This window comes from Artemia sp. Qi Xiang Cuo, chromosome 16, assembly GCF_049724085.1.
Source record: "Artemia sp. Qi Xiang Cuo chromosome 16, ASM4972408v1, whole genome shotgun sequence".
Classification (NCBI taxonomy): Eukaryota; Metazoa; Arthropoda; class Branchiopoda; order Anostraca; family Artemiidae; genus Artemia; species Artemia sp. Qi Xiang Cuo.
In genome coordinates this window covers 35,988,341-36,016,301 of record NC_142809.1, presented here as the reverse complement: position 1 = coordinate 36,016,301, position 27,961 = coordinate 35,988,341, and the positions used below count along the sequence as shown (strand labels likewise).

Here is a 27,961-nt window from a genome sequence, read left to right as displayed (position 1 = left end):
TACCTTGTGAATGCTTGGAGGCTGCAGTATTGAACTCTGACATGCAGTAACGTCCCTAAGTTGGAGCTGCATACAATTGTACAAAAGACGTGAAGTTAAGACTGTTTATTTAATTTGAAAATTGAACTATAATAATTCAGAAAAAGGGTACATCTAGAAAGCTCTCAATAACTACCCGAATTGGAACAAAAACACGTTTCACTGGTTAGGTTGTACTGACCATGTATATGTGGTGTCAATAAAGTAATGATAAAAGAAGAGAATCAAGAATACTACGTTGATAAAATGGTATCATTTGTTTTTGTCCTATGTTATGATGTGTCACAAGCGAAGAGAACCTGAAATGAACATTTGTATGCTGGTAAAATAACCCAAATAAAAATAAAGAAATGATTCCAACCTCTTTCACAAAAAGGTAAGACTTCCATAATAAATGCTTACTCTGTTCTATGGATGGCATATCAGTATTCCAAATTTAAATTTGGCATATTGATGCTTCATTAGCAGCATGTAAAGTGAATGTACAGGAAAAGGGCTCCTGGAATATTGAAATTATTGCATGTTTTCTTCCGCCCTTTGACATTTACCAGATCATTCGTCCATATTTTTAGCTGTGTTACACTAGTAAATCCCCTCTGACACGGGATTTTGCGTACGTGCCTAGTCTTTGTTTTAGAAATTTTTATTTTTTTCAAAATAATCCAAAAGTGTGATTATAATACTTTATAAAATACCAAATCTGGCAAAAATATATTACAGTTCAACGGAATAAAGATATTATCCGAACTTCATTGGCGGGCATAGAAAAAGGAGCAAGGGAAGAAATGCTTAAATTACCAAAAATCCAAATCAAATGAGTAGTATGCTAAATACTAAATGCCAGAGTTGTAACTGAACTGAAAGCGTTTAATTAAGGAGTGAAAATCGAAAGATTCCAACCTCTAGCTTTATTCTAAAAAAAAAACTTGTTTTTTTAAAGAAAAGCGGATTTGCACTGTAAAATCGTTTTCAAGTATTAGGAACACTTAAGATTAAGTGTTCACCATCTTCATCATTTTAAGATTTATTTATTCATTTATATTAGTACAACAAAAGAATAAAAACAAAAGCAATACGAAACCTGAAAAATGGAACAACAAGAACACTGCAAGAAGAGATAAGAAAACTAGAAACAATATACTTTTTAAAAAGGAAACCAACAACAACTGATTATCACAATTCTTGACTCCAATTAGCTGTCCCATCAATAATATTATTGTCCATTTTTTAAGGTTGTGATAAAGAAGGTTCATGTCCGTTATGAAGATTCAGAGAGCATTAGAGGCACAAGATTTGCTTTTGGTACAACTATTGGAAAATTTCCAGCATCCTATAATCAGCTTTATAGTACATATTATGTTTATTGACTGCAACAGGTTTCAGCTGACAATAGCAAAATGATATTAAAGAAAAATATGCAAAAACTTGAGGAACAAAATTGGAACCAGCAGTTGCTAGTTTATTGTCTATACATTTAAATAGAAAGAACTGTCAAACAATAAAAGCGCTTGTTAATAAAATGACTGCTTGCAACTATGGAAATAGACTATTTTTATACGCATATAAAACTTACAGCAAGTTCTCCATGAGACTTGTCTCCGTACATCTCTGCGTTTGTATCCCAATAGAACGCCATATTTTCTATTTTTACCAGTTTAAATGAATAATCTGAATTCACTGACACTAATTCAGGCTTCCAATTTTCGTTACAAGTCTGCATTGATAATTTTCCAATAGTTGTACCAAAAGCAAATCTTGTGCCTCTAATGCTTTCTGAATCTTCATAACAGACAGGAACCTTCTTTATCACAACTTTAAAAAATGGACAATAATATTATTGATGGGACAGCGAATTGGAGTCAAGAATTGTGATAATCAGGGTTTTTCAAAGCATTGGGATAGACTTAAATTTCCTAATACTTGAAAACAATTTTACAGTGCAAATCCGCTTTTCTTTAAAAACAACCAAGTTTTTTTAGAATAAAGCTATTGCTTGAATTCTCTGAGATTTGATAATCAAAATTGTGTGTAACGATTTTCATGCTCCACTCCTTAATTAAACGCTTTCAGTTCAGTTACAACTCTGGCATTTAGTATTTAGCATACTACTCATTTGATTTGGATTTTTGGTAAGTTAAGCATTTCTTCCCTTGCTTAGTTAAGAAAGCTCCTTTTTCTATGCCTGTTAATGAAGTTCGGATAATATCTTTATTCCGTTGTTCTGTAATATATTTTTGCCAGATTTGATATTTTCTGAAGTATTATAATCACACTTTTGGATTATTTTGAAAAAAATAAAAAATTCTAGAACAAAGACTAGGCACGTACCCAAAATCCCGTGTCAGAGGGGATTTACTAGAGTAACACAGCTAAAAATATGGACGAATGATGTGGTAAATGTCAAAGGGCGGAAGAAAACTTGCAATCATTTCAATATTCCAGGAGCCCTTTTCCTGTACATTCACTGTACATGCTGCTAATGAAGCATCAATATGCCAAATTTAAATTTGGAATACTGATATGCCATCTATAGAACAGAGTAAGCAGTTATTACGGAAGTTTTAACTTTTTGTTAAATAGGTTGGAATATTTCTTTATTTTTATTAGGGTTATTTTACCAGCATACAAATGTTCATTTCAGGTTCTCTTCGCTTGTGACACATCATAACATAGGACAAAAACAAATGATACCATTTTATCAACGTAGTATTCTTGATTCTCTTCTTTTATCATTACTTTATTAACACCACATATACATGGTCAGTACAACCTAACCAATGAAACGTCTTTTTGTTCCAATTCGGGTAGTTATCGAGAGCTTTCTAGATGTACCCTTTTCTGAATTATTACAGTTCAATTTTCAAATTAAATAAACAGCCTTAACTTCACGTCTTTTGTACAATTGTATGCAGCTCCAACTTAGGGACGTTACTACATGTCAGAGTTCAATACTGCAGCCTCCAAGCATGCACAAGGTACACGCTACCAGATAAGTAAGCAATTATTAGTTGTATTGTTTATTGCACAGAAAGTGTAGCAAATATACTCTGGGTAGTGTTAAAAAATACACTTGTTATGTGTTATGTGATTATCAAATCTCAGAGAATTCAAGCAATAGCTTTATTCTAAAAAAAAAACTTGTTTTTTTAAAGAAAAGCGAATTTGCACTGTAAAATCGTTTTCAAGTATTAGGAAATTTAAGTCTATCCCAATGCTTTCAAAAACCCTGATTATCACAATTCTTGACTCCAATTCGCTGTCCCATCAATAATATTATTGTCCATTTTTTAAGGTTGTGATAAAGAAGGTTCATGTCCGTTATGAAGGTTCAGAGAGCATTAGAGGCACAAGATTTGCTTTTGGTACAACTATTGAAAAATTATCAATGCAGACTTGTAACGAAAATTGGAAGCCTGAATTAGTGTCAGGGAAATCAGATTATTCATTTAAACTGGTAAAAATAGAAAATATGGCGTTCTATTGGGATACAAACGCAGAGATGTACGGAGACAAGTCTCATGGAGAACTTGCTGTAAGTTTTATATGCGTATAAAAATAGTCTGTTTCCATAGTTGCAAGCAGTCTATACCATTGAAAGGCTATCGGAGTGGTAATTCAAAGACCTTAGATTGTATCTCTTGTTAGATTGTATCTCTTGTGTACAAGAAGCTTATAATATCAAAACCGTTCTTGTCATTTCTTAAATTCCCACTAAAACATTCCTTATACAGACAACTAAGCATTAATCACAGCAAAAAAAAAGCAAAAAAAAATCAATATGCTTTGCTTCTTAACTTTGGCTTCGCTAAGAAATGGTACGGAATGGGGTTGCTAGTAGAGATAGGGGAGGGCCATTCCTTAATTTTTTTTCGATAACTCCTTCAAAAGATGTGGCAGCTGTAATCTTAGAATTCAGTTTTTGAAGTTTGGCCGGTGGCATCATTTCACAATGATTTGGTTAGAGGGAGGGGGGCAATTTATTTTTCAATATCTGGTTTTTAGAAGAGGCAAATTTGTCGTTTATAATTTTTTTTTTAGATTCAAATACCAAAAAAAGCCTTTTTCCAAGAAAAAAAACGAAAAAACAAAAAAGATAATTTTCAAAATATAGGGAGAGGCATGGGCTTCCTATCCCCCAATTGGCTGAACTGATTTGAATCTTCAGAATATCTTCATTTTCATGCAGGGTACTTGAAATGTTCGACAACAACTTCAGCGGGAAGAAGCACTTGATAGAGGCCACCTGATGACACTTGATGCACTTGATGACAGCGGGAAGAAGCAACCATCAGATATTAAAACTCCAGGGTCGACACAACCCCCCAGGGTCCAAGGACAGGCGTTGTAACTCTGGGGATATATATGATTCTTATAGAAAGGATACTCGTATAAACTTCAGAGAGGGCTCATTTGATTGAAAATAGAAAGTTCTAGTTCACTTTTAAAGAGTCAAAAGAGATAGAAGGTTAATTAGCCCCCCAACGCCCTTTTTCCACTAACCCATCCGATAAATGAGATAGCCATTTTGTTAAAAATAGTTTTATTACTTGTTGTATGTTTTTGCTACTTGTTGTATTGTTGTATTTGCGTCTAGTAGTATTACTTGTTGTATGTTTTTGCTATGATTGTTTATTTAATTTCTGTTCGTTTTGGGTTTCATTTACTCTTTAATAGTAATTTCTGGTCGTTTTTTGTTTGAATTTCAAAATTTAATTTTATATTCTTATCTTAAGATTAAAATTGTCTTTAATTTTCTTTTAAAAAATTATTTTTTTGAGTTTTTTTTTAATTAATTTTAAATAAAATAACTCTTAATTAATGTATCGTCTTTAATCTTTAACTCAGTTTAATTATTACTCACAAATTTGTCCAAAATATTAGAAAATTACCCCCCCCCCTCATTAATTGAATCATTAATTCAACAACATATAGGTTTGATATACCACCCATTAAAAATTTGTGTTATTACTTGCTTCTGGGCATTTCAGATGTCAATTTAAAAAGATGGACTTTTTTACAGGTTTTAGTCTGTCTTAGACAGACAGACAGACAGACAGACAGACAGAATAACAGACAGACAGACAGAGACAGACAGACAGAGACAGAAAGAGACGGACAGACAGACAGACAGAAAGAAAGACAGAAAGACAGACAGACAGAAAGATTTTTTCAAGTACTCTTTCAAGAACTTGAAAGACTGAATACTAACTTTTGCGAGGATATTCCCTAAAAATAATAAATAGAAACTAAATATGATAACAGATGTTTTTATGAAAACTAGATTTTTTTATTTTTTTTAAAGCTAATCTAACGAAATATATAGATATTTTCGATTTTTCTTGTCGTCAAGAATTCCATGCCCTTAAAAGTGCACAGAATGTATTTAGAGCCTTATCATAGTAAAATACTATTTGTTACTACATATATGTATATATAATTTAGGCAAATTAAACAAATGAAAATACAGACAAACGGATTTAATATTTTGAATAAGGCAGTGGGCAAATCATGAAAAAAACAAACAAACTTTTAATAATAGAAAAGGTCCGAATATTTCGACTTTACGTCAGGAAGGCTTTTTTAGTGAGAAAATAAGCTATACTAAATTAAACAGAACATATAAATAAAATAAAAGGCAAAAATTAGAAACAAAAAACAGACGAAACCGAAAAAAGACTTCATTGAAAACTCGAAAACATGATTTTACTTGTTTTTCGTTCTATTTGAACTGACGAACAGTTGACATAATGAATATCAACAATATGTGAGTTTTTTTTATTTTCACGTATTTTTTTTTGCCTTTTGTTTTATTTATATATTCTCTTTAATTTATTTTTGTTGTTTTCGATTCTACTTCTGTTTTCTTCATTGAAAAAGATGTGAATTCAAAATATTTGTCAACTGCCTTATTAAAAATATTATACCCGTTTTTCGAATTTTCATTTATTTTTTTAATTAGTAAATGGAAAGGCATTGTGGTCTAAGAACTTATTTACGTTTCTTAAACTTTTGCAAAATCCTAAATAATAAAGTTTTTGAACTTATGGGCAATAACATTCTCTCTATGGGCAGTGTCATTTTAAAAGTGAACAGATTGACACATATAGTGTGATAGTATTATAGTAGTGAAAATTCACACTCACCTAAACTATAGACACTTATGGGTGATAAAACATAATATTGAAAGCAAAAAAACATCAAATCGTTAAGCGAAGTTGCAAAATAATCATAATCCCCAAAAATGCACTGCAATAATTCCAGGGGCCCCCAAAATATATACATGCACTACCTATATATTACGCAGTAAACGTTATGAAAGTCCAAAGGAAAATGTTTTAGAGGAAATTTCTAATGAATCATCAAGCAAAATTTCAAACTATGTGACGTAAAACAAATTTCACTGGAGTGAAAGGAGTGAAGGGGTGAAATTTGTTTATATCACTATATCAAACAGTTCGTGGTAACGAACTGTATGTAAGGACCGACCCGGCTCAATTGTAACCGGAACTCGGTTACTATTATAATTTCCAAACTTAAACTCGGTTTGGATCTCTATATAGATATTCAAAAAGTATTCAGTGAGCTAAAACTCTTCATCAACAGAATTCCCAACTCTCCGTTAAAGAGCCAACCCCCTTTTGAAAGGAATCTAGAATCCAGCATGTCTCTATATTTTTTATTTAATAATTGAGCGGATTAACAGAATTCCACCGCCATTAGAAAATCAGGCTAAGCACAAAAAGGAAGTGCTAGGTCAATGGTACTAACTAAGTGCAATATGATTATGATATATAAATTACTCGATTCTTTTATCAAGCAAAAGCAATTATAAGCAAATCAAGTGGAAGCATGATACAGTCATAGACAATTAAACAAAATATAAGAATTAACAGGTTTAATTAATTTTCAAGAATCATTGAAACAAGTGAGATACAATTATATTTAGACAATTAAAGGGGATTAAGAATCTTTTGCATAAATCAAGTTAGTATTTAAGCAGCAGTTCATATCAAAAACAACACTCTGAAAAGCAGAGTTCAAGCCCCCTAAAAATGATATAAAAAGTACAACGGGAAGTTATTCTTGGCATGCATTTAAGTAAGGATTCAATGTGAGTTGACAATGAATTTTTTTTTCCCTCTTTTTTCATAAGAAATTTTCTTTCAAGTTTTATGTTTTTTAAGTTTTTTAATGGTAAAATTTTTTTAAGTTTTTTATAAGTTAAGCTAGGCTTTAATTTTTTTAAGTTTAAGTTTGATTTAATTTTGAGTTTTAAGTTTAAAATTTTTTTTATTATTTTTTTTAAGTTAAGTGAACTTTTCCTTTTTTCATATAGCAAAATATAGGCACAATAAGGTGTACTCTTTCGAGTCAGAACTCTCAAAAACCTCCATTTTATCCAAATGTTCCAACTATCTTCCATTAATATCCCTTTTTTATAGAGTCCGCTTCCCTTCCCCTAGCTAGGCACATGTTCAAGTTGGAAATATTCTTAATAACGGGACGGAGTCAAAAATTTTTGCAACAAAACCATAAATGGCAACAAAAATGAATCTCCAAACCTTGTTACAGTTGAGACATATTGATTCTAATGTAAAATCAAAAAAATATCTAGGATTTGTTGATGATCTTATTGGCTTCAACGACTGATTCCTCTTGATTTTCACATAGCCAGACGTTGGGATAACTATGTAAAGCTGTTTCTTTTTGGACTCTGGACTCAGAATAATTCTCTACAAAAGAAGACAATCTCAAGTCACATCAATACTCTGAAGCTCTACCTAAAATGAAGACATGTGAAATCAGCTTGATCTGAATTTCCTTGAAATTTGGCAAAATAAACTTTCCATTGATGTTTATTGAGGCTTAAATGCCTAGTCCTGCTTTCATTATCTCATTCTTCCTCTCTACCATGACAACTTGGAAACCAAAAGTGGAAACTGGCGTAAGTGTCAACAAAAAAAAACCATTAATACCATATAGCATTTGGCATTTCTTGGCATGTCCTCAGTGTTATAATGATGCATAATTAGCATAATTCATGTAAATGGCAAAATTAGTGTAGTAATAGGTGTCTGATTTCAGTTTCTGAAAAAAAAAACAAGTTTGAGAAAAATGCCAAGGAACACCAAACGCAAGATGGCGTTAGTGACTTTTTCGACACTAGCTCTAGTTCCCACTCTTACGTATAAGTTAAATTAAGCACATTAAGATTCTGAATACTCGTTGTACTATACTAGTAGTCTCATAAAAAAATCACACTTCTACAATGGAAAGATTCCATTGTAGAGCATTTAACATGTCATTTTATTAACAAGTTCTTTTATTGCTTGACAGTTCTTTCTATTTAAATGTATAGACAAGAAACTAGTAACTGCTGGTTCCAATTTTGTTCCTGAAGTTTTTGCCTATTTTTCTTTAATATCATTTTGCTCCTGTCATGTGAAACCTGTTGCAGTCAATAAACATACTGTATAAAATGTACTGTAAAGCTGATTATAGGATGCTGGAAAAAAACTAAAAAAAGTTATTTTCTTCGAAAATAAAGAATGACAACTTTTCCCTTCTACCATCACTTGAAAACTTGGTCATGATCACTATGATCGCATTCTACTGATTACTAATATGATACTAAACTTCTATACAAAAGTGAAATACAAGTAATATTTTTTCACTTTTTCAAGGTAGCTGACATTGGGCCAAAGACAATTAACAGGGCAAAAGGTAATGAATGGCAAAGCAAAGTGCAATAGAAAAACCTGTAATAGGATATTAATTATATTATCTTTTATTGATTACTTCATATTCAACAGAAGATAAAAAAAATTTTTAAAATGAACCAATGTGTGTATTTACTTGCCTTTTTTCCTTTTTTAAAAAAACTAGTCTATGTTTTGTATCCTGATCAGAGCATAACTAATTTACAATCAATAAAAATAGTTAAAACCCAAAAGAGCCTGCTTGTTATATCATCGAATTATTAATCCTTCCCTTCCTCCGAAAAACACTTGATGAAAATCAAGTGCTTCTTCCCGCTGAAGTTGTTGTTGAACATTTAAAGAGCCCTGCATGAAAATGAAGATATTCTGAAGATTCAAAACCAGTTCAGCCAATTGGGGGATATGAAGCCCATGCCTCTCCCTAGATTTTGAAAATTACCTTTATTGTTTTTTCGTTTTTTTCATGGAAAAGGGATTTTTTTGGTATTTGAATCTAAAAAAAAAATCATAAACGACAAATTTGCCTCTTCTAAATCCCAGATATTGAAAAATAAATTGCCCCCCCCCTCCCTCCACCCAAATCATTGTGAAATGATGCCACCGGCCAAACTTCAAAAACTGAATTCTAAGATTACAGCTGCCACATCTTTTGAAGTAGTTATCGAAAAAAAATTAAGGAATGGCCCTCCCCTATCTCTACGAGCAACCCCATTCCGTACCCTTTCTTAGCAAAGCAAAAGTTAAGAAGCAAAGCATATTGATTTTTTTTTTGTTTGTTTGTTTTTTGCTGTGATTAATGCTTAGTTGTCTGTATAAGGAATGTTTTACAGGGAATTTAAGAAATAACGAGCGGTTTTGATATTATAAGCTTCTTGTACCAACTACGTAGGCGATCATTCGCATACAACTACGTATCTTCATTTACTGACCATAGACCTGTTTGTCGTCTTTATAGTCATTTCTTTGTGTTTTTTGTCATGGCTGGCCAGTTCGGCTTAAGATCATTTATACGTAAGCGAATGTTAGATTTATTAGTGGCATATCAGATACCTTTAAGTACCTGGTGCGTCAAAAATAGGAATAAAAAAAAGAATAATAAAAAAGAATAGAGGGCATTTTGGAAAAAAAAAAAACTAAAATTTACAAATACTTTGAGAGTCGAATAAAGATAGGAGGAAACAGACTGAATCAATCGATAGAACTTGCTTAGCTCGAGGGATGAAATGTAAATCTAAGCTTCACAAGAGATACAATCTAAGGTCTTTGAATTACCACTCCGATAGCCTTTCAATGGGTATAGACTGCTTGCAACTATAGAAACAGACTATTTTTATACGCACATAAAACTTACAGCAAGTTCTCCATGAGACTTGTCTCCGTACATCTCTGCGTTTGTATCCCAATAGAACGCCATATTTTCTATTTTTACCAGTTTAAATGAATAATCTGAATTCACTGACACTAATTCAGGCTTCCAATTTTCGTTACAAGTCTGCATTGATAATTTTCCAATAGTTGTACCAAAAGCAAATCTTGTGCCTCTAATGCTCTCTGAATCTTCATAACGGACATGAACCTTCTTTATCACGACCTTAAAAAATGGACAATAATATTATTGATGGGACAGCGAATTGGAGTCAAGAATTGTGATAATCAGGGTTTTTCAAAGCATTGGAATAGACTTAAATTTCCTAATATTTGAAAACGATTTTACAGTGCAAATCCGCTTTTCTTAAAAAAAAACAAGTTTTTTTAGAATAAAGCTATTGCTTGAATTCTCTTAGATTTGATAATCAAAATTGTGTGTAACGATTTTCATGTTCCACTCCTTAATTAAACGCTTTCAGTTCAGTTACAACTCTGGCATTTAGTATTTAGCATACTACTCATTTGATTTGGATTTTTGGTAAGTTAAGCATTTCTTCCCTTGCTTAGTTAAGAAAGCTCCTTTTTCTATGCCCGTTAATGAAGTTCGGATAATATCTTTATTCCGTTGAACTGTAATATATTTTTGCCAGATTTGGTATTTTCTAATGTATTATAATCACACTTTTGGATTATTTTGAAAAAAATAAAAAATTCTAGAACAAAGACTAGGCACGTACCCAAAATCCCGTGTCAGAGGGGATTTACTAGAGTAACACAGCTAAAAATATGGACCAATGATATGGTAAATGTCAAAGGGCAGAAGAAAACTTGCAATAATTTCAATATTCCAGGAGCCCTTTTCCTGTACATTCACTTTACATGCGGCTAATGAAGCATCAATGTGCCAAATTTAAATTTGGAATACTGATATGCCATCTATAGAACAGAGCACGCATTTATTATGAAAGTTTTACCAACTTTCATTTTTCCAAAACAAATTTGCACTTTACTGATATTTTTTTCAGTACCAACTTTCATTTTTCCAAAACAAATTTGCACTTTACTGATAAAATACAAATGAATGTGCATTGTCAGTTTAATATACATATACTGATATTTTGTAATCAAATTGTTTGTATTATTTGATTTATTAAATTAATAAAAGTAAAAACATTTAAACTTTTTCAGTAAAGTGCAAATTTTGTTCTGGCCTTGGGGAAGGCATAGGGATTTTACGCCCTACTTATGTTAATTTCTGCTCGTTTTGAGTTTGATTCGGTTAATTATTGTAATTTCTGTTCGTTTTGGGTTTCATTTATTTATTAATGCTGATTTGTGGCAGCTTCATGCTTTGTAGATTATTTTATTTTATTTTTGCTCACTTTTTGTTTAATGGACTTCATTACTTTCGTTTGAAAAACTTATTTTGTGGAAAAAGTTTTTTTTAATTAATTTCTGTTCGTTTTATATTGACATAGTCTTTTCAGGGAAAAAGTTTAAATTTAAATCGAAAAAGTTTAACAGTTTAAATCTTTTCGTTTTTTAAGACTTTCTAGTTTTGCCTGCTATTTGTGTGCTGGAGAAATTGTGTGCCCTGGAGGTATATTAGGTTTTTTATAGAAGGCGCTGTTGTAAAAACTTCAAAAGGGGCTCATTTGATTGGAAATTGAAATGACTAGCGCCCTTTTTAATAGCCGAAAGTGATTGGAAGGCAACTAACACCCCTTCCACACCCACCATTTACCCAAACACATCCAATCAAAATTTTGAGATAACAATTTTGTCCAAAGTAGTTGAAAGGTCCAGAGATTATATCTGAGAGGATGAAACTCCCCCCACAGCCCTCCAGGTAAAGGTTGTAAATTATGCCCTGGGGGCATATAAGGTTTTTACTGAAAGCTTTGTTGTAGAAACTTGAAAAAGGGCTCATTCAACTAGAAATTCAAAGGGCTGCTGCCCTTTTTAATAGTCTAAAGTGATTTGAGGGCAATTAACCCCCTCTCACGCCCAACTTTTTCCCAAACACATACAATCAGAATTTTCAGATAGCCATTTTGTTAAACGTCGTTAAAAGTTTTAGAAATTAGGTCTTTGAGGATGATAACCCCTAAGAGCTCTCGTGGCACTGGTTGTAGCTTTTGCCACGGGAGCATACAGGGTTATTATAGATAATGATTTTGTAGAAAGTTTAACAAGTGATCAGTTTATTGGAAATTAGAAGGGCGTGTGCCGTTTTTAATAGTCAATAGTGATTGGAGGATAATTAACACCACTCTTGCACCCACCATTTCCCCAAACACATCCAATCAAAATTTTGAGATAGCCATTTTGTTTGATGTAGTTGAAAAGTCTGGAAATTATGTCTTTGATGACACTCCCCCCACAGCCCTCAGGGCAGGGGTTGTAAGTTATCCCTGGGGCATATAAGGTTTTTTTTTATAGAAAGGGTTGTTGTAGAAACTTCAAAAAGGAATCATTTGATTAGAAATTGAAACTTCTAGTGCCCTTTTTAATAATTTAAAGTGATTGGATGGCAAGTAACATCCCCCTCACACCCACCATTTCCCCAAACACAACCAAACAAATTTTTGAGTTAACCATTTTGTCAAACGTCGTTCACAGGTCCGGACATTATGTCTTTGAGGATGACATCCCCCTCACAGCTCTGCGATCAAGGGTGGCAAGTGATGCCCTGGGGTATATAAGGTTTTTATAGAATGCGTTGTCGTAGAAACTTCAAACAGGTCCCATTCGATTGGAGATTAAAAGTTCTAGTGCCCTTTTTAATAGTTGTAAGTGATTTGATGGCAACTAACCCCCCTCTCACTCCCACCAGGTCCCCACACACATCCAACCAAAATATTCAGATAACCATTTTTTTAACGGCGTTGAAAGTTCCTGAACTTAATTCTTTGAGGATGACAACCCCCTCACAACCCTCAGGGCCAGGGTTGGAAGTTATGCCCTGGGGGCATATTAGGTTTTTATTGACAGCTTTGACGTAGAAACTCAAAAATGGCTTACTTGATTGGAAATTGAAAGGGATATTTCCCCTTTGATTTTTCGAAATTTTCTTTTAGGCTTTTAATTTTTTTAGTTAAGATCAATGTGGGTACAATGTATTATTTTTTTCTTCTTTTTTTTTTTTTTTTTTTTTTTTTATAACAAGGCCATTAGTTTTTAAGGTTTTTTCTTTGTAAATTCTAAAATGGAGTATTAAATTTCAAATATAAGGGGCTAATGCCCTTTTTAATAGTCAAACGTAACTGGAGGGCAACTAGTCCCCCTCCCACGCGTACCCTCCCATTTGCCCATTATGTTTAAAAATTAAATGTTGCCTTAAGATTAAATCAAAATGCATTGTGTTAATGCTAATTCCCAATAAGGTATCTTAGCAGTATCCCAGGAACAATTGAAAGCATTATGTTCAAACTTTCAGGGCTACTTCTGCTCTTAAAATTTAACCAAATCAAAATAGCGTAAGTGTATCCAAGTTATCAAAGAAAGCAAACAGATTTTTTTGCGAATGGTATCAATTTTTCTATTTCAGGTCAACTAAATTAAACACGACTATTTGTGTACAAATTTTTAAAAGAGTACATGTTGTTATAAATTGCTGAAAATTTTTCTCCAACATACAAATAGTAGGCCAAACTATAAAGTCTTAAAAAAAACCAAAAGATTTAAATAATTATTTTCTTTTTCCCTGAAAAGACTATTTAAATATAAAACGAACAGAAATTAATTAAAAAAAATTTTTACACAAAATAAGTTTTTCAAAGAAAAGTGAAGAATTCCCTTAAACCATAAATGAGAAAAAATAAAATCAAAGTATCTACCAAGCTTGAAACTAACACAAATCGGCACCGATAAATAAATGAAACCCAAAACGAACAGAAATTACAATAAATAACCGAGTCAAACTCAAAATGAGCAGAAATTAACATCAGTTGAGCTCAAAACCCCTATGAATGCATTGGGCTCAAATACAAATAAATGTGCATTGTCAGTTTAACATACACATACTGATGTTTAGTAATCAAAATGTTAATATTATTTGATTTACTAAAGTTATAAAAGTAAAACATTTATATTTTTTTCAGTAAAGTGCAAATTATGTTCTGGCCTTGGGAAGCCCCAGGGTTTTTGAGCCCTAGTCATGTTAATTTCTGCTTGTTTTGGATTTGACTTGGTTATTTATTGTATTTTCTGTTTGTTTTGGGTGTCATTTATTTATCAATGCAGATTTGTGGTAGTTTCACGCTTGAAAGATTATTTGATTTTATTTTTGCTCATTTTTGGTTTAATGGAGTTCTTTACTTTTCTTTGAAAAACTTATTTTGCGGAAAGTTTTTTTTAATTAATTACATTAAGGAACGAACTGTAGCCCATAGTAACTGGAGTAATAAAAGGAATCATTATGTATATGATTATTTTAATCATATTCTTTAAGAAATCATCATAAATGAAATTTTTGCCTACCAAGAATCCGGATTGCAGCAGTAGCTAGCAACCTAGTAAGAGACAATCACGTCCAATGTTAAGAAATACAATAACCCATAACTCCTAAAAATAGAGTCAGATCAAAACAACCAGTACACTATTAGAACCGCCTTGTCCGAAACTGCTAAACAGAAAACTTACTGTCCCTTGGCTTGAACAAGGGAAAAATATTGGTTTGAATTATTATGGTAAGGATTATATTAAGATCATATATGGTTTCATTCTCATCAATCAAGGTTAAGGTCAACAATACATTCACAAGGCTTAGAGAACCAATCTACTAGCTAGTCTATCATTAAATAAATATCAATGACACTGTATCTTATAGAGATCATCACTAAACATGACATTAGCAATTTTCATGAAATTTATATTTTATGAAAAATGAAGTACATCAACTTATATAAATAAAGCCTTAAGATAAATATCTTTACAGACACAAAACTGTCTCCACTGATAATAATCATCTCCTTACAGACACATAACTAATAATAATCATCTCATGGAAGATGCTGGTTCAGACAAATGTCATTATACACTTAGGGGGTAATCGACACCTATTTAATTCCAACAAAGATTTTATTTCTTACACTATAACATCATGCACCTACGCTTTCTGAGTTTTAAAATTTTCGTTTTAGCTTTTCTTCACTTTTCAACTTTGCAATAGCAAAAATAACGTATATTCAAGCTTTCAAGAAACATAATATAAAAATAATATTTAGACATGACTAAAAAGTTTTAATAAGAGCTTAAAAAGAAACAAAACATTAACTAATTGCTTGTTTGACCTTAGTTTACACCAAATTCAGCAGAAAACAATGAAAAATAAGATTATTAGACAAGTAGAGTTCTACTTTGGTGACTCCAACATTGTGAGTGACAAATTTCTTTTAGAAGAGATTCAGAAAAATTATGAAGGATGGATTCCAATGGATATTTGGTTGAAATTAAAACAGCTAGTGTCTCTGTCGGATAATCCTTTATTAGTAACTGGAGTATTGAGAAAGTCTGAATCTGGTTTGATTCAAGTTTCTGGGGATGGCATGAAAATCAAAAGAGTAAAGTCTATACGAGAAATTACAAGTGAGATTAAGAGAGAAATTGCTTTGAAAATAGTCTACTGTAAAGGCATCAATCAACACTAGATGAACTATTCAAGTTTTTTTTTAAATTTTGGAGATGTTGAAAAAATCACCATGAGGAACTATGGGTCAAAAAAAGAACCGCACTTTAAAGGCACTACATTAGTTGAATTTAAGACTAGAGAGGATGCTGGCCCACTAGAAATTTACCTCTTTTCTTTGAACAGATAGGTAACTTTTTACCAAATCATATTTTTGACTTACAAATAAAGTGAATATACCACTTGATGCCTTTTTATTGCTCTTTCCAAATATAATAATTGTTTTTGTCAGAAATGAATTTTACCCCCACCCCTATGTACCAATTCAGGGTATATATTTGCACATTACCGGGGTGGGGGTAAAGTTCAGACTTACCTCCCATTTAATAAAAAAAATCCCCCCCTAATGTGCAAATATATACCTTGAATTGGTATATATAGGGGTGGGTAAAGTTATAGGCTACTTTTGGTTATCTTGGAAAGGGGTTAAGTTTGGAAAATGAAACTTTCAGGGATGGGTCTACAGGCTAAAGTATGTCCTGGAAAGGCATTTTGAAGTACATATCTCCACACCTTCTCTCTCTAGAGGGTCCTGAAATTTGACTACATGACAGGTCTATACCTATTGAAAATTTGACAAAACAATATTTTACGTTAATTTTCAGTTATCAGTTTGTTTTTCTCTGGTTTTAGTTCTGAAAATGCAATTCCTGCTATTTGAATAGAATTTAAGCTATATCAATGTTTTTTTTTCAAAATTTAGAAAATGTATTTGCATATCTTTAAAACCTTATAAATTGGGATTGGGCAAAGTTGTGAAGCTGAAAACAATTTTGCTGTACTTCATTTGTGGAAGATCTAATTTGCAAGGTTTCTCTTTTATAACATACAGATTTTTAAAGGTCATCAAAGGTCAAGATCCTCTGGGAGTATACCCAATGGATAATATCTAAAAATTTCTATTCTATAGAATGTAAAAATAATATCCAACCCTACTTAGTTATTGCCAAAATTATCCAACTAGTTACCTATCTGAAAAATCCTTTTAAGCAAATAAGAAATTATCCAACTAGGAAAATAATTAAAATTTAAAAGAAAAATAGTTTTATCTTGCTAGCCAAATACAATAAAGCATAAGAGCCAACTTAGCATCTCTAACTAGGTAGATAATACTTTAACTTAAAGCTTCTGATATATATATCTAACTAAACAGATAAGTAAATTCTTCATGCAAACTAGTGATAATATCCAACTAGTCAGACAATTTTTTTCTCTTAGACATAGCATGAACATCTAACTTGGTGGATAACACTTTGTCCTAGCCCTTCTGATATTAATCCAACTACATAGTAACATAACTTCCTGCCTAGTTCAGTATATATATCAGAAGATCCAAGACTCAGCATTATCCACCTAGTTAGATATTCTTGCTGTGCCTAAGAGAAACAGTTTATCTGGCTAGTTGGATATTATCCCAAACCTGCATAGCCTAATGGAATTTACTTATCCTCCTAGTTGGATATATATCAGGAGTGTTAAGACTTGGTATTATCCACCTAGTTAGATGTTCATGCTGTGCCTAAGAGAAATGAATTATCTGGCTAGTTGGATATTAACCCCAAACTGCTTAGAGAATCTTCTTATCTGCCTAGTTGGATAGGTATTTGTTTAGCCTTGTGACACCTGATAAGGAGACATGTTAAGAAAACAATTCTTACTTTAAAATATGTATAATGATCCTAGTTCTTATATTATCCAACGGGAGAACCTTTATCACCAAGTCTTTCCTCTAAAAATCCTTCTTTTTAAAGCTTAAAAGAAAATGTTTACAAAAACCATGTTAAAATTAACACGTTGCTTTATTCTTTTTAAATTGACCTGATAAATTGCCATAATAATTTTTTTTTTATAGTGCGGTCCTGTCGGTATTTTTAAAACTTTTTTTTTAAATTGCAGTTGCGATGGGAAATAATCAAAATATGTCCGATTAACAACGTCATGAACGAACTATATAAAAAAAATAATTAGGTTGAAATTTAAAAAGAATTAAGCAACGTGGTACTTGGAACATGGGTTTTTGAAACATTTTCTTTTAAGCTGTAAAAATAAGGATTTTTAGAGGAAAGACTTGATGATAAAGGTTCTCCTGTTGGATAATATAAGAACTAGGATCATTATACATATTTTAAAGTAAGAATTGTTTTCTTAACATGTCTCCTTATCAGGTGTCACAAGGCTAAAAAAATACCATTGGATATATATATCAGAAACACTAAATGACATTATTATCCAACTAAGTAGATATTCTCTCTGCCTAAGAGAAATAATTTATCTGGCTAGTTGGATATTAACCCCAAACTGCTTAGAGAAGTTTCTTATCCACCTAGTTAGATATTCTTGCTCTGCCTAAGAGAAACAATTTATCTGGCCAGTTGGATATTGTCCAAAAACAATATAATGGAATTTACTTATCCTCCTAGTAGGATATATATCAGGAGCATTAAGACTTGGTATTACCCACCAAGTTAGATGTTCATGCTGTGCCTAAGAGAGATGAATTATCTGTCTAGTTGGATATTAACCCCAAACTGCTTAGAGAATCTTCTTATCTGCCTAGTTGGATAAATCCAAAACACTAAGCTATGTTATTATCTAATTAGGTAGATATTCTGTATATTGCATAGACAGTCAAATATTCAGCTAGGTAGGTAAAGGTGTAAGAGTCTTAAAAATGTTATTATCTGTCTAGCATGATATTTTATCTTGATACTAAGTGTAGTTGGATATAACATACACATATTTTTACATACTATAGAATGTAATTTTTTAAGAATATCCATTGGGCACCTCCCTCTAGCGGGAGGAGTGGAGCTGGAGTTAGATACTTCAAGATAGGCTACCTTCCCAGGACATACTTTAGCCTGTAGACCCATCCCTGAAAGATTCATTTTCTAGTATAAATTTAGAATTGGTACTGTTGACAAGGAGACATGTTAAGAATGATTCTTACTTTAAAATATGTATAATGATCCAAGGTAACATATTATCCAAGGGGAGAACCTTTAGCCTATTATCAAGTCTTTTCTCTAAAAATCCTTCTTTTTCTAGCTTAAAAGAAAAATAAATTACAATAAACCTCTATGTATACTCTGGTACATATTATTTATAGCAATACTTTGTATTTTGCCACTGTTTTATTAATATTCTGTATTTCCACCACTACTCAGTAAAAAAAAAAAAATGGAATTAACAATGACTAAGATGAATGCTATCTATAGAACAACTTATTTGGCAATTTCAAAAGAATTATGCATTGCATCTTAGCATGAAGGTTTATTGTAATTTTTTTATTTTAAGCTGGAAAAAGAAGGATTTTTAGAGGAAAGACTTGATGATAAAGGTTTTCATCTTGGATAATATGTTAGCCTAACTAGGATCATTATAGATATTTTAAAGTAAGAATTTTTTTCTTAACATGTCTCCTTATCAGCAGTACCAATTCTAAATTTTTACCCATTTTCCTAATCTAAACCATTTTCAAGATAGCCAAAAGTAGCTGTAATTTTACCTTTGGTTGGGGGTGAAATTCATTTCCAACAAAAATGGTTCTTATATCTGGAAAGAGCATAAAAAAGACATCAAGTGGTATATTCACTTTACTTGTAAGTCAATAATATGATTTGGTAAAAATTTACCAAAGAATATTCTTCACTGACACATTTTTGGATGATAATCCTGGCTTAACTACTTATCTTAAAAACATCAGGTTAAAGACAATTTTCTGGAAAGTGATTTATCATGCTCAGCAAAATTTGCTTTAGTTTTACCTTCAAAAAGCGAGAAGGGTTAGTTGTTCAGCATTCAGATTCTCAATGTATTTGTTGAGAACCCATGCCACAAGGCCCTTCGTCTTCTTCTATTTCACAGCAGGCGGGTTTTTCAGTTGATACTATTTAGCCCTTTTCCTTTTGCTTCACTCTGTGGGCTACAGAGCATCTGGCTTGGTTGTCTCTTATTTATTTAGACATTCTCAAACATCTTTCAGTAAATCTTTTGACTCAAGAAGTTCTAATATAAGATAAGAGATATCAATTTTTGCGAACTGTTTACAGGTATATCGGATAAGCTCTTGACTAATAGTGACACTTTGTGGCGTTTGAAGCACTTTAACAGCTAACAATGCGAATTATGATGTGCGACGTCACCATCATACATTCAAATAGGCAGTGGTCAATTGTTTCATTATTCATAACACAATACCTGCAAAGAGGGGACAGAGGAACTGAAGCACTTGAATTAGGAAACTGATACAAGAATGCAAGAAAGTTTAGTCCATTTGTTCCAGAACGAATTCTATGATAAATTTTAGAAAAATATCTATTGGGAAAGGTGGAAAGAGTAGGATTTTTCTTATTAAACATAATATCTGATAGTCTCCATCGGTAAATATCTCTAATGGGGATTGGTCTCCCACTTGGCTGGTCAATATTTATAGCATTTTTTGCTATTTCATCAACCTGATGATTACCACTCATACCAGAGTGGCTAGGAATATACTGAAGATAAGTTCTTATGCCACTTGAAGCAAGATTATCTATAATACTTAGACAATGATATGTGTCAATAACCAGCTTATACTGAGGAGCTGAAGACAGCAACTCAAGGCTTGATAAAGAGTCAGAATAAACTATAATATTATTTGAATTAGCAATCAAGGGTCTATTTTCCATAAGGTGTTCTAATGCCATGATTAAGGATTGCTTTTGAAGACGCTGGGATAGCTCATTCAAGTCGAGAGGTAAGTTTTTGGCTAGGAAAAAATAGTGAGCAACATTAAAACTTCTAACGAACAGAAATTAGATAAGAAATTATTCCAAATGTGTACCTTTGGCAAATCTTTGATGTCACGCCATCGATCAAGACAGGTTATGTGAAGCAGTTAAACATAGGGCAAGCAGTTTCCGATCAGAGACAGAACAAGGTATTTCTTACATGTGTTACCAATCTGGAACACTATATTATTAGTTGCTAATTCCAATGACATCGTTAAGACTGTCTGGGAAAATTTTACGTTGAATGCAAAAGATATCTTCGTGGAAATACAATTTACATCACCTTCTGTGTTAGAGCTATGTAAAAGTTAATGGTTGATTTCACTGAAGAACTTTTTATTATTTCAATAACTAGTGGAGTTGTTTTCGGGAGTTACAGTAACGATTTTGAAAGCATAGTTCCAAAGGGTCCAGGAATAAGGAAGCCATTCTCTAGTGAAAACCAAAGGAAATACCTTATTTCATGTGGTCGTAATCAAATAAAGCGGAGTGTATTCCCAGTTAATCCTTCAATATAAAAATCAAACAGTGGTTTTTTCATCCGGGATGGTATGAGGATTACCAGTTCTTAGAGTACAATATCGTAAAAGATATTTCCTTCTGCTTCCTGTGTTTCCTTTTTTCTCGTGGTCCCAGAACCGACACATTTGAAAAAGTTTGGGTTGAAGCTGGTCTGCCGCAATGGCACAAAATAAAGAGCAGAGTACAGGCGAAGAAAGGAAAACTGGTAATTCATTTCTTTTCCGAGTCACACAAAGCAGCTTTGTTCTATTTTTGTCTCTTCGTCAGTAACAGAAGTCATATGGATTTCTTAGTTGGTAAAAGAACTCGAACTTTTGCAGCAAGCAACTTTGGAGCAAGCAAAAGATGATGAGACAAACAGAAAAATATTGAAAAATATTTTGGACCTTGTACGGACCCTGGCAAGACAGGGCATTAGTTTTAGTATAACTGAAGAAGGAAAAAGCAACTTTGTTCAAATTCTTTAGCTTCTAGCAACATATGCGGTAGCTTGATACTCGATATAGCTCATACAAATTCACTAATTTACTCACAATTCCTCAGAATGACTTCTTTCAGCAAAAGTCAGGGAGAAGATCCTAGACGAAGTCTTGGATTTATAATTTTTTATATGATACAATACTCAATGCTTCACATTCTAATGAGCTTGCGGTCATAATCCGCAATATCAACTTGGATGAGACACCTAGAAAAAGACTATTAGATGCTAGTGAGGCTAATGGCAAAACTGGGCAGGGTATGGCAGAAATCATAATAGGAACATTGTCAAGGAGAGGAGTTCCTCCGGATAAACTATCTTTTCAGTCTTAGGACTATCAAAGTACGATGTCTGGTCAATGTAATTGAGCCCAGCAGGAAATACCTGAAGTTCTTATTCACTGTTTGCCTTGTATTTCCTGCCAGGCCCACAGACTAAACATTGTTATAGAACATACTGTCAATTCAACTCTTTTGATCGTCGAGCTTTTCAACATCCTTGACGAAATATATGTGTTCTTCTCTTCATCTACAAATTATTTTGCAGGAAGGGTGTGCGAAAACACAGGATGGCTGGCCCCTAGACTCCCATTGCACTTACTGGCTGAGGGCCACGAAACGGAGATCAGCACTGCCGGTTTGGACCTTAAGGATCTAGTGCTGTTATACTTACTTACTTTTTTACTTACTTATTTTGCAACCCTTAAAGAAAAATTCCCTTCGATTGAAAACAGGTTTTATCTCCAAAAACTTATCAGGGGCTCGGTGAACTGCTAAGCTGAAACCATACATGCAGTAGTTACTAAGTTTGAAGCAATAGTTTCAACCATTTACGGAAAAATAAACAGTTAAAGAACACCAATGCGAAAACAAAGGCGAAGCTAGCGGCCTTCTGAATAGGATTCCAAACTTCTAATTTATCGCTTGCCTCGTCTTTATGAAAAAAAATCATTTACGAGATCAGTATAGCAGCAGAAAAACTTGAAGAATAGATCATAATCATCGACACAATCGAGATGCTTGAAGCTATGAAGAAACTTTTCGACAGAAAATCGGAGGATAAAATCGACAGATACATTGACAGTGCAAAAGTGTTTGCCAGAACGAGAGATATTTTATAGCTTTCCTTGTCAATATTCAGGCATTTTGCTCCTTACTTCAGCCTCCTTTAAAAAATGGTTTTAGTTGCAAATATTGAGCTAGCGACAACATTTTTTCCAAACCAAAAGAGACCTCAAGATTCTACTAGTGTCAGCTTGCCCTACTTATCAGGGCTAAAATTTAGTAGTGTGTTATAACTGAGGCTTATAATAGAAAATTTTAGAGTTTTAAACTATTTACGGGCATATTTTCTGGCTTCTCATCGGTTTTGATTAGATTAAATAAAAAAAAAACAAGTTTTTAACTGAAAGTAAGGAACGACGTTAAAACTTAAAACGAACAGAAATTATTCCGTATATGAAAGGGGCTGTCCCCTCCTCAACGCCTCGCTCTGTACGCTAAAGTTTTTTATTGTTTGAAAAAATAAGAGTTATAAGAAAGTCAAACTTTAGCGTAAAGAGCATATAAGGGTTTTATAGAGGGTTTTGCTGTAGAAACTTCAAAAAAGGCTCATTTCGTGGAGAAATTACACGGGATATGGCCCTTTTTAATAGTCGAAAGTGATTGAAGGGCCCCTAGCCCCCCCCCACTCCTATTATTCCCCCAAACACATCCAATCGACATTTTGAGAAAGTCATTTTGCTCAGCGTATTTGATTTCCTGATAGAAAATATGTTTTTGAGGAGGACAATCTCCCACAACAACCCTCAGGGCAAGGGTTTAAAGTTATGCCCTGGGGACTTCTAAGGTATTTACAGAAGGTGTTGTCGTAGAAACTTCAAAGTGGGATCATTCGATTGAAAATCGAGAATTCTAGTGCCCTTTTTAATAGTCGAAAGTGATTGGACGGAACCTAGCCCCCCCCCACGTCCATCAGTCCCCCCCCCCCATCCCATCACAAGTTTGAGATAGCACTTTTGTTCAGCGTAGCTGATTTCCAGAATTAATATGTTTTCGAGGAGGACAACCCTCAGGGCAAGGGTCTTAAGTTATGCCCTGGGGCATATGAGGTTTTTATAGAAGGTATTGTCACAGAAACTTCAAAAAAGGCTCATTCGACTGAAAATTTAAAGAGTTAGTGCAATTTTTAATATTCTAAAGTGATTGGTGGGCAACTAGCCCCCCCCCCCCACGCCTATCATTCCCCCAAACACATCCGATCAAAATTTTGAGATAGCTATTTTGTTAAGTGTAGTTGATTTCCAGATATAAAATATTTTTTTGAGGTGGACGCTCCCCCCCCCCCCCAACCCTCAGGGCAAGGGTTTTAAGCTATACCCTGGGGGAATACAAGGTGTTTATAGAAGGCGTCCCCAAGCCCATCCGATAAAACTTTTATAAGAGTCATATCATTAAAAATAGTTCAAAGGTCAGATAAGAAAAATTCCTGTGTCAACGGAACCCGCCAGGGCCCGGAGGCATGCGTTATGAGTAATGCTCTAGGGGCATATATAGTTCTTATAGAAGGGATGCTCGTATAAACTTCGGAGATGGCTCATTTGATTTGAAATTGAAAGTTCTTGTTCACTTTTTAAGAGTCAAAAGAGATCGAAGGACAACTAGACCCCACCCCCTCCTCCATGCCCTAAATACAACAGAAAAAAAATTCGAGAAAGACATTTTGTTAAAAAAATTTAAAAGTTCTGATTTCCCATTCACTGCCCATGTCAAGAGATTCTATATATCTGTCTTGGCTTTTCTCTGTCTACGATTGGCCATGTTTTGATGCAACCTACTGCAAAATACTTGATAACTTTAATTCAAAATCAACAAAAATCTCCAGGTGTCAATACAGCCCCCCAGGGCCCCGGGGTAGGCGTTGTAAGTTATGCCCTGGGGCATATATGGTTGTTATGGAAGGGACGCTCGTATAAAATTCCTAAAGGACTCATTTGATTGGAAATTGAAAGTTGTAATTAATTTTGTAGGAGTCAATAGTGATTGGAGGGTAGCTAGCCTCCCCTCACACTCCATTTATTTTTTTCCCAGAGGCACTTCATCTAGAAGGGGTCGTCGTAAAAACTTCAAATGGGCTCATTCGATTGAAAATCGAGAGTTCTAGTGCCCTTTTTAAGAGTCAAAAGTTATCAAAGGGCAATATGCCCCCTAAGTCCTTTACCCCCAAATACATCTGAACAAAAATTTGAGGTAGTCATTTTGTTAAAAATAGTTCAAAGATCATATAACGAAAACTCCTTTACGTATGGTCATTTCGTTAAAAATAGTTCAAAGATAAGATAAAAAAAATTTCTGTGTCGACACAACTCCCCCCCCCACGACGGGGGCCGGCGGGTTATTTCTTGGTTTTTGAGAAGTTTTGGTGCTTTTGGAAGGACTGCTCGTATAAAATTAAGAGAATGGTAATGTGAATGGAAATTAAAAGTTGTATTTCATTTTCTCAGAGTGAAAAAAGATTAGAAGGCAACTAGCCCCTCCCTCCCTCTACGCCTTTGGGTGTATCGGATGGATATACCCATCTGGTAGAAATTTTAGGTGACCATTTTGTTAAAAATAGTTCAACCATCAGATATTAAACCTCCAGGGTCGACAAAACCCCCCAGGGCCCCTAGATAGGTGTTGTAGGTCATACTCTGGGGTTATATACGGTTCTTATAGAAGGGATACTCGTATAAATTTCAGAGAGGACTCATTTGGTTGAAAATAGAAAGTTCTAATTCACTTTTAAAGAGTCAAAAGATACCGAAGCTTAATCTAATCCCCCCATGCCCTTTTTCCCCAAACCCATCCGATAAAAATTTTGAGATAGTAATTTTGTAAAAAAAAATAGTTCAAACATCAGATAATAAACGCCCCGAGGTTGACACAAACCCATTTTTTCACTTTGATATTGTTACTTTGATCTCAGTTTTGATACTTTGATGAATACTTGATTTTTTTTTAAGTTTGATTTTGAAATCGGAAATTTTTAAAAACTTGAAATTTTTCCTCAATCAAAATATAAAAAAAATTAGTTAAAAAAAAATTCTGAAAAATATTTTATAAAAATATAATTAAAATAAATTTTAAAATTAATATAAAAATATAAAAATAAATTTTAAAATTAATAAAAAAAACGACCAGAAATTATTATTAAAGAATAAATGAAACCCAAAACGAACAGAAATTAAATAAACAATCATAGAAAAAACATACAACAAGTAATAATATAAATGAATAAATAGATCTTAAAGCGAGTAATCCTTAGCTTGAATATGACTATCAAGCTTAAAACGAAATAAAATATTTTCCTATTTTGAACTGATGAGCTTTCAGCAATTAATATCATTATTCATCAAATATTCAGTTTAATTTATTAGCTCTTTTTAAACTTGTTAAAGACGAATATAATTTCCCAACAAACAAGTGTTTGGATACTGCCTCCTTTCCTGACTGTAAATAAAAACCAAAAGCCTACTGCGTCATTGGCGCTTAACTGAAAACGGATTATATTACAAATATTTCTTTTCCAGTCTTTTCCAGTCTTTTTCTTTTACAGTACTGAAAATGAAATACAATTACAGTGAAACAAATTGTCGAACTGATGGATCGTCAGTAGCGGATCCAGGGGGGGGGGGCGATCGCTCCCCCCTTGCTTGGGCCAAAATTTATATAATTATATTTTATTTGACTTTAGTGCGATATAAACGCATTGTTCAACGCATCTTTGAAAATGATCGGACGACACTTTGTCTTTCTACCTTAAGTCTATAGGGAATTGTCTAGAGCGTCTGGTGTCACCCAAACTTACAAGTCATTTTGAAGCTTGTCATTCCGTAAATCGTTGAAGCTTCAAAAAGTGTGCGCGTCAAAACCTGTTTCTTATTCAATAACTAAGCAAAAATCTTGAAATGACTCCGATAACACATACGCCTTAGGGTTAGTCGCGATTCTAGAAGGGTTTGAAAAGTATACAATTTTTGGATAATATTAACCAGTTATGATGTCGAAGCGAAAGCAGATAACTCTCGACAACTTTTTTGGTTCGGAAGCTAAAGCTAGGCGAGTGGATGCCGTAATTGAAGATAGAAATAATGAGAGTTACCGTGTTAGTAGTGATTCCAGGGCTTTGACTAATAGTGAGATAGTGCATGATTCGTTAGCATCAATCGAAGAGTGTAGCCCCAAGCCTAACACAAACATTGCAAATATAAGCACTTTCTACGAAAATGATATCGGAACCTATATCGATAGACTTGAAAAACTGGATGATCGTACGCGATATCAATTGCTTCAGAACCCGTGGATTCCGACGTCTAACTACAGCTTCCCCTATTCAGTTCACAAGAAGCGAGGCAGGGACGAAAAGAGATTTTTCGATCGTACTCGCTTGGAAGAATTTCATTGGCTAGTACTTTCAAATAAGATGAGGGGCTTATTCTGTAAATATTGTATTTTGTTTAACGTTCGAGGAGTTGGAGGCTCCAATCAATTACAAAAGTTGGTAAAGAAGCCCCTCGTGACTTTTGCTAAGCTAACTGGAAAAGACGGTGACTTGGTGTCTCATGAAAATAATCAGTATCACCGCGATTCAGTTGACGCAGGCAAACATTTCCTTCTAAAATATGACAACCCTGAAACCAACATTTAAGCCTTGTAAACGAACAACGTAGCCAACAAGTGCAGGAAAACAGAGCGAGATTGAAGCCAATTGTAGAATCAATTGTTTTCTTGGGTCGACAGAACATTGCTCTTCGTGGCCATAGAGATGATGAAGAATTATTGGCAGAAAAGGACCCATTGACAAACGAAGGGAACTTTCAAGAACTTTTAAGGTACCGTGTAAATAGTGGCGATATCACTTTAAAAGAACATTTGGAAAGCTCAGGTGCAAATGCTATTTATATAAGCAAAACAACACAGAATGAATTAATTGAATGTTTTGCCAAAGAGGTTCTTAAAGAAATTCTTGCACGAATTCATTCTGCCAAGTTCTACAGTGTGGTTTTTGATGAAACAACGGATGTGTCACACAAGTCACAACTGAGTATTGCCCTTTGCTACAATTACAATTGCACAAGACGTGAAGATTTCGTTGGTTTTTTAGACCTACACGAAACTTGTTACTCGGACAGCATTGGAAACTTCGAACCGACCATTAAAGGGGAAACGCTTGGAAATGTTGTGTTGGATTTTCTTCTATCTCTTGGGCTAGACTTGGAAAATTGTGTGGGCATAGGCACTGATGGATGTGCTATGATGGTTTCAGAACATTGTGGAGCTGTAAAAGAAGTTCAAAAGGTAGCAAAGAATGCCCTGCGTTGCCCATGTTTCAA

At 33.5% G+C, this 27,961-nt stretch overlaps 1 protein-coding gene and 1 pseudogene across 1 annotated transcript; one reads left to right on the top strand and one right to left on the bottom strand.

Annotated features, from left to right (window-relative positions):
- Nucleotides 1-2: 2 nt before the first annotated feature.
- LOC148942849 (intermembrane lipid transfer protein VPS13D-like) lies at nt 3-19,663 on the bottom strand. The gene is made up of 4 exons (XM_089102726.1): nt 19,584-19,663; nt 10,111-10,350; nt 7,602-7,772; nt 3-4,389 (listed from the first exon to the last, which is right to left on the bottom strand). The coding sequence occupies exons 2-4, from the start codon at nt 10,255-10,257 to the stop codon at nt 4,252-4,254; spliced, it is 456 nt and encodes a 151-aa protein (XP_088958852.1). The 5' UTR covers nt 10,258-10,350; nt 19,584-19,663; the 3' UTR covers nt 3-4,251.
- Nucleotides 15,452-27,961, top strand: LOC148942848 (la protein homolog pseudogene; annotated as a pseudogene).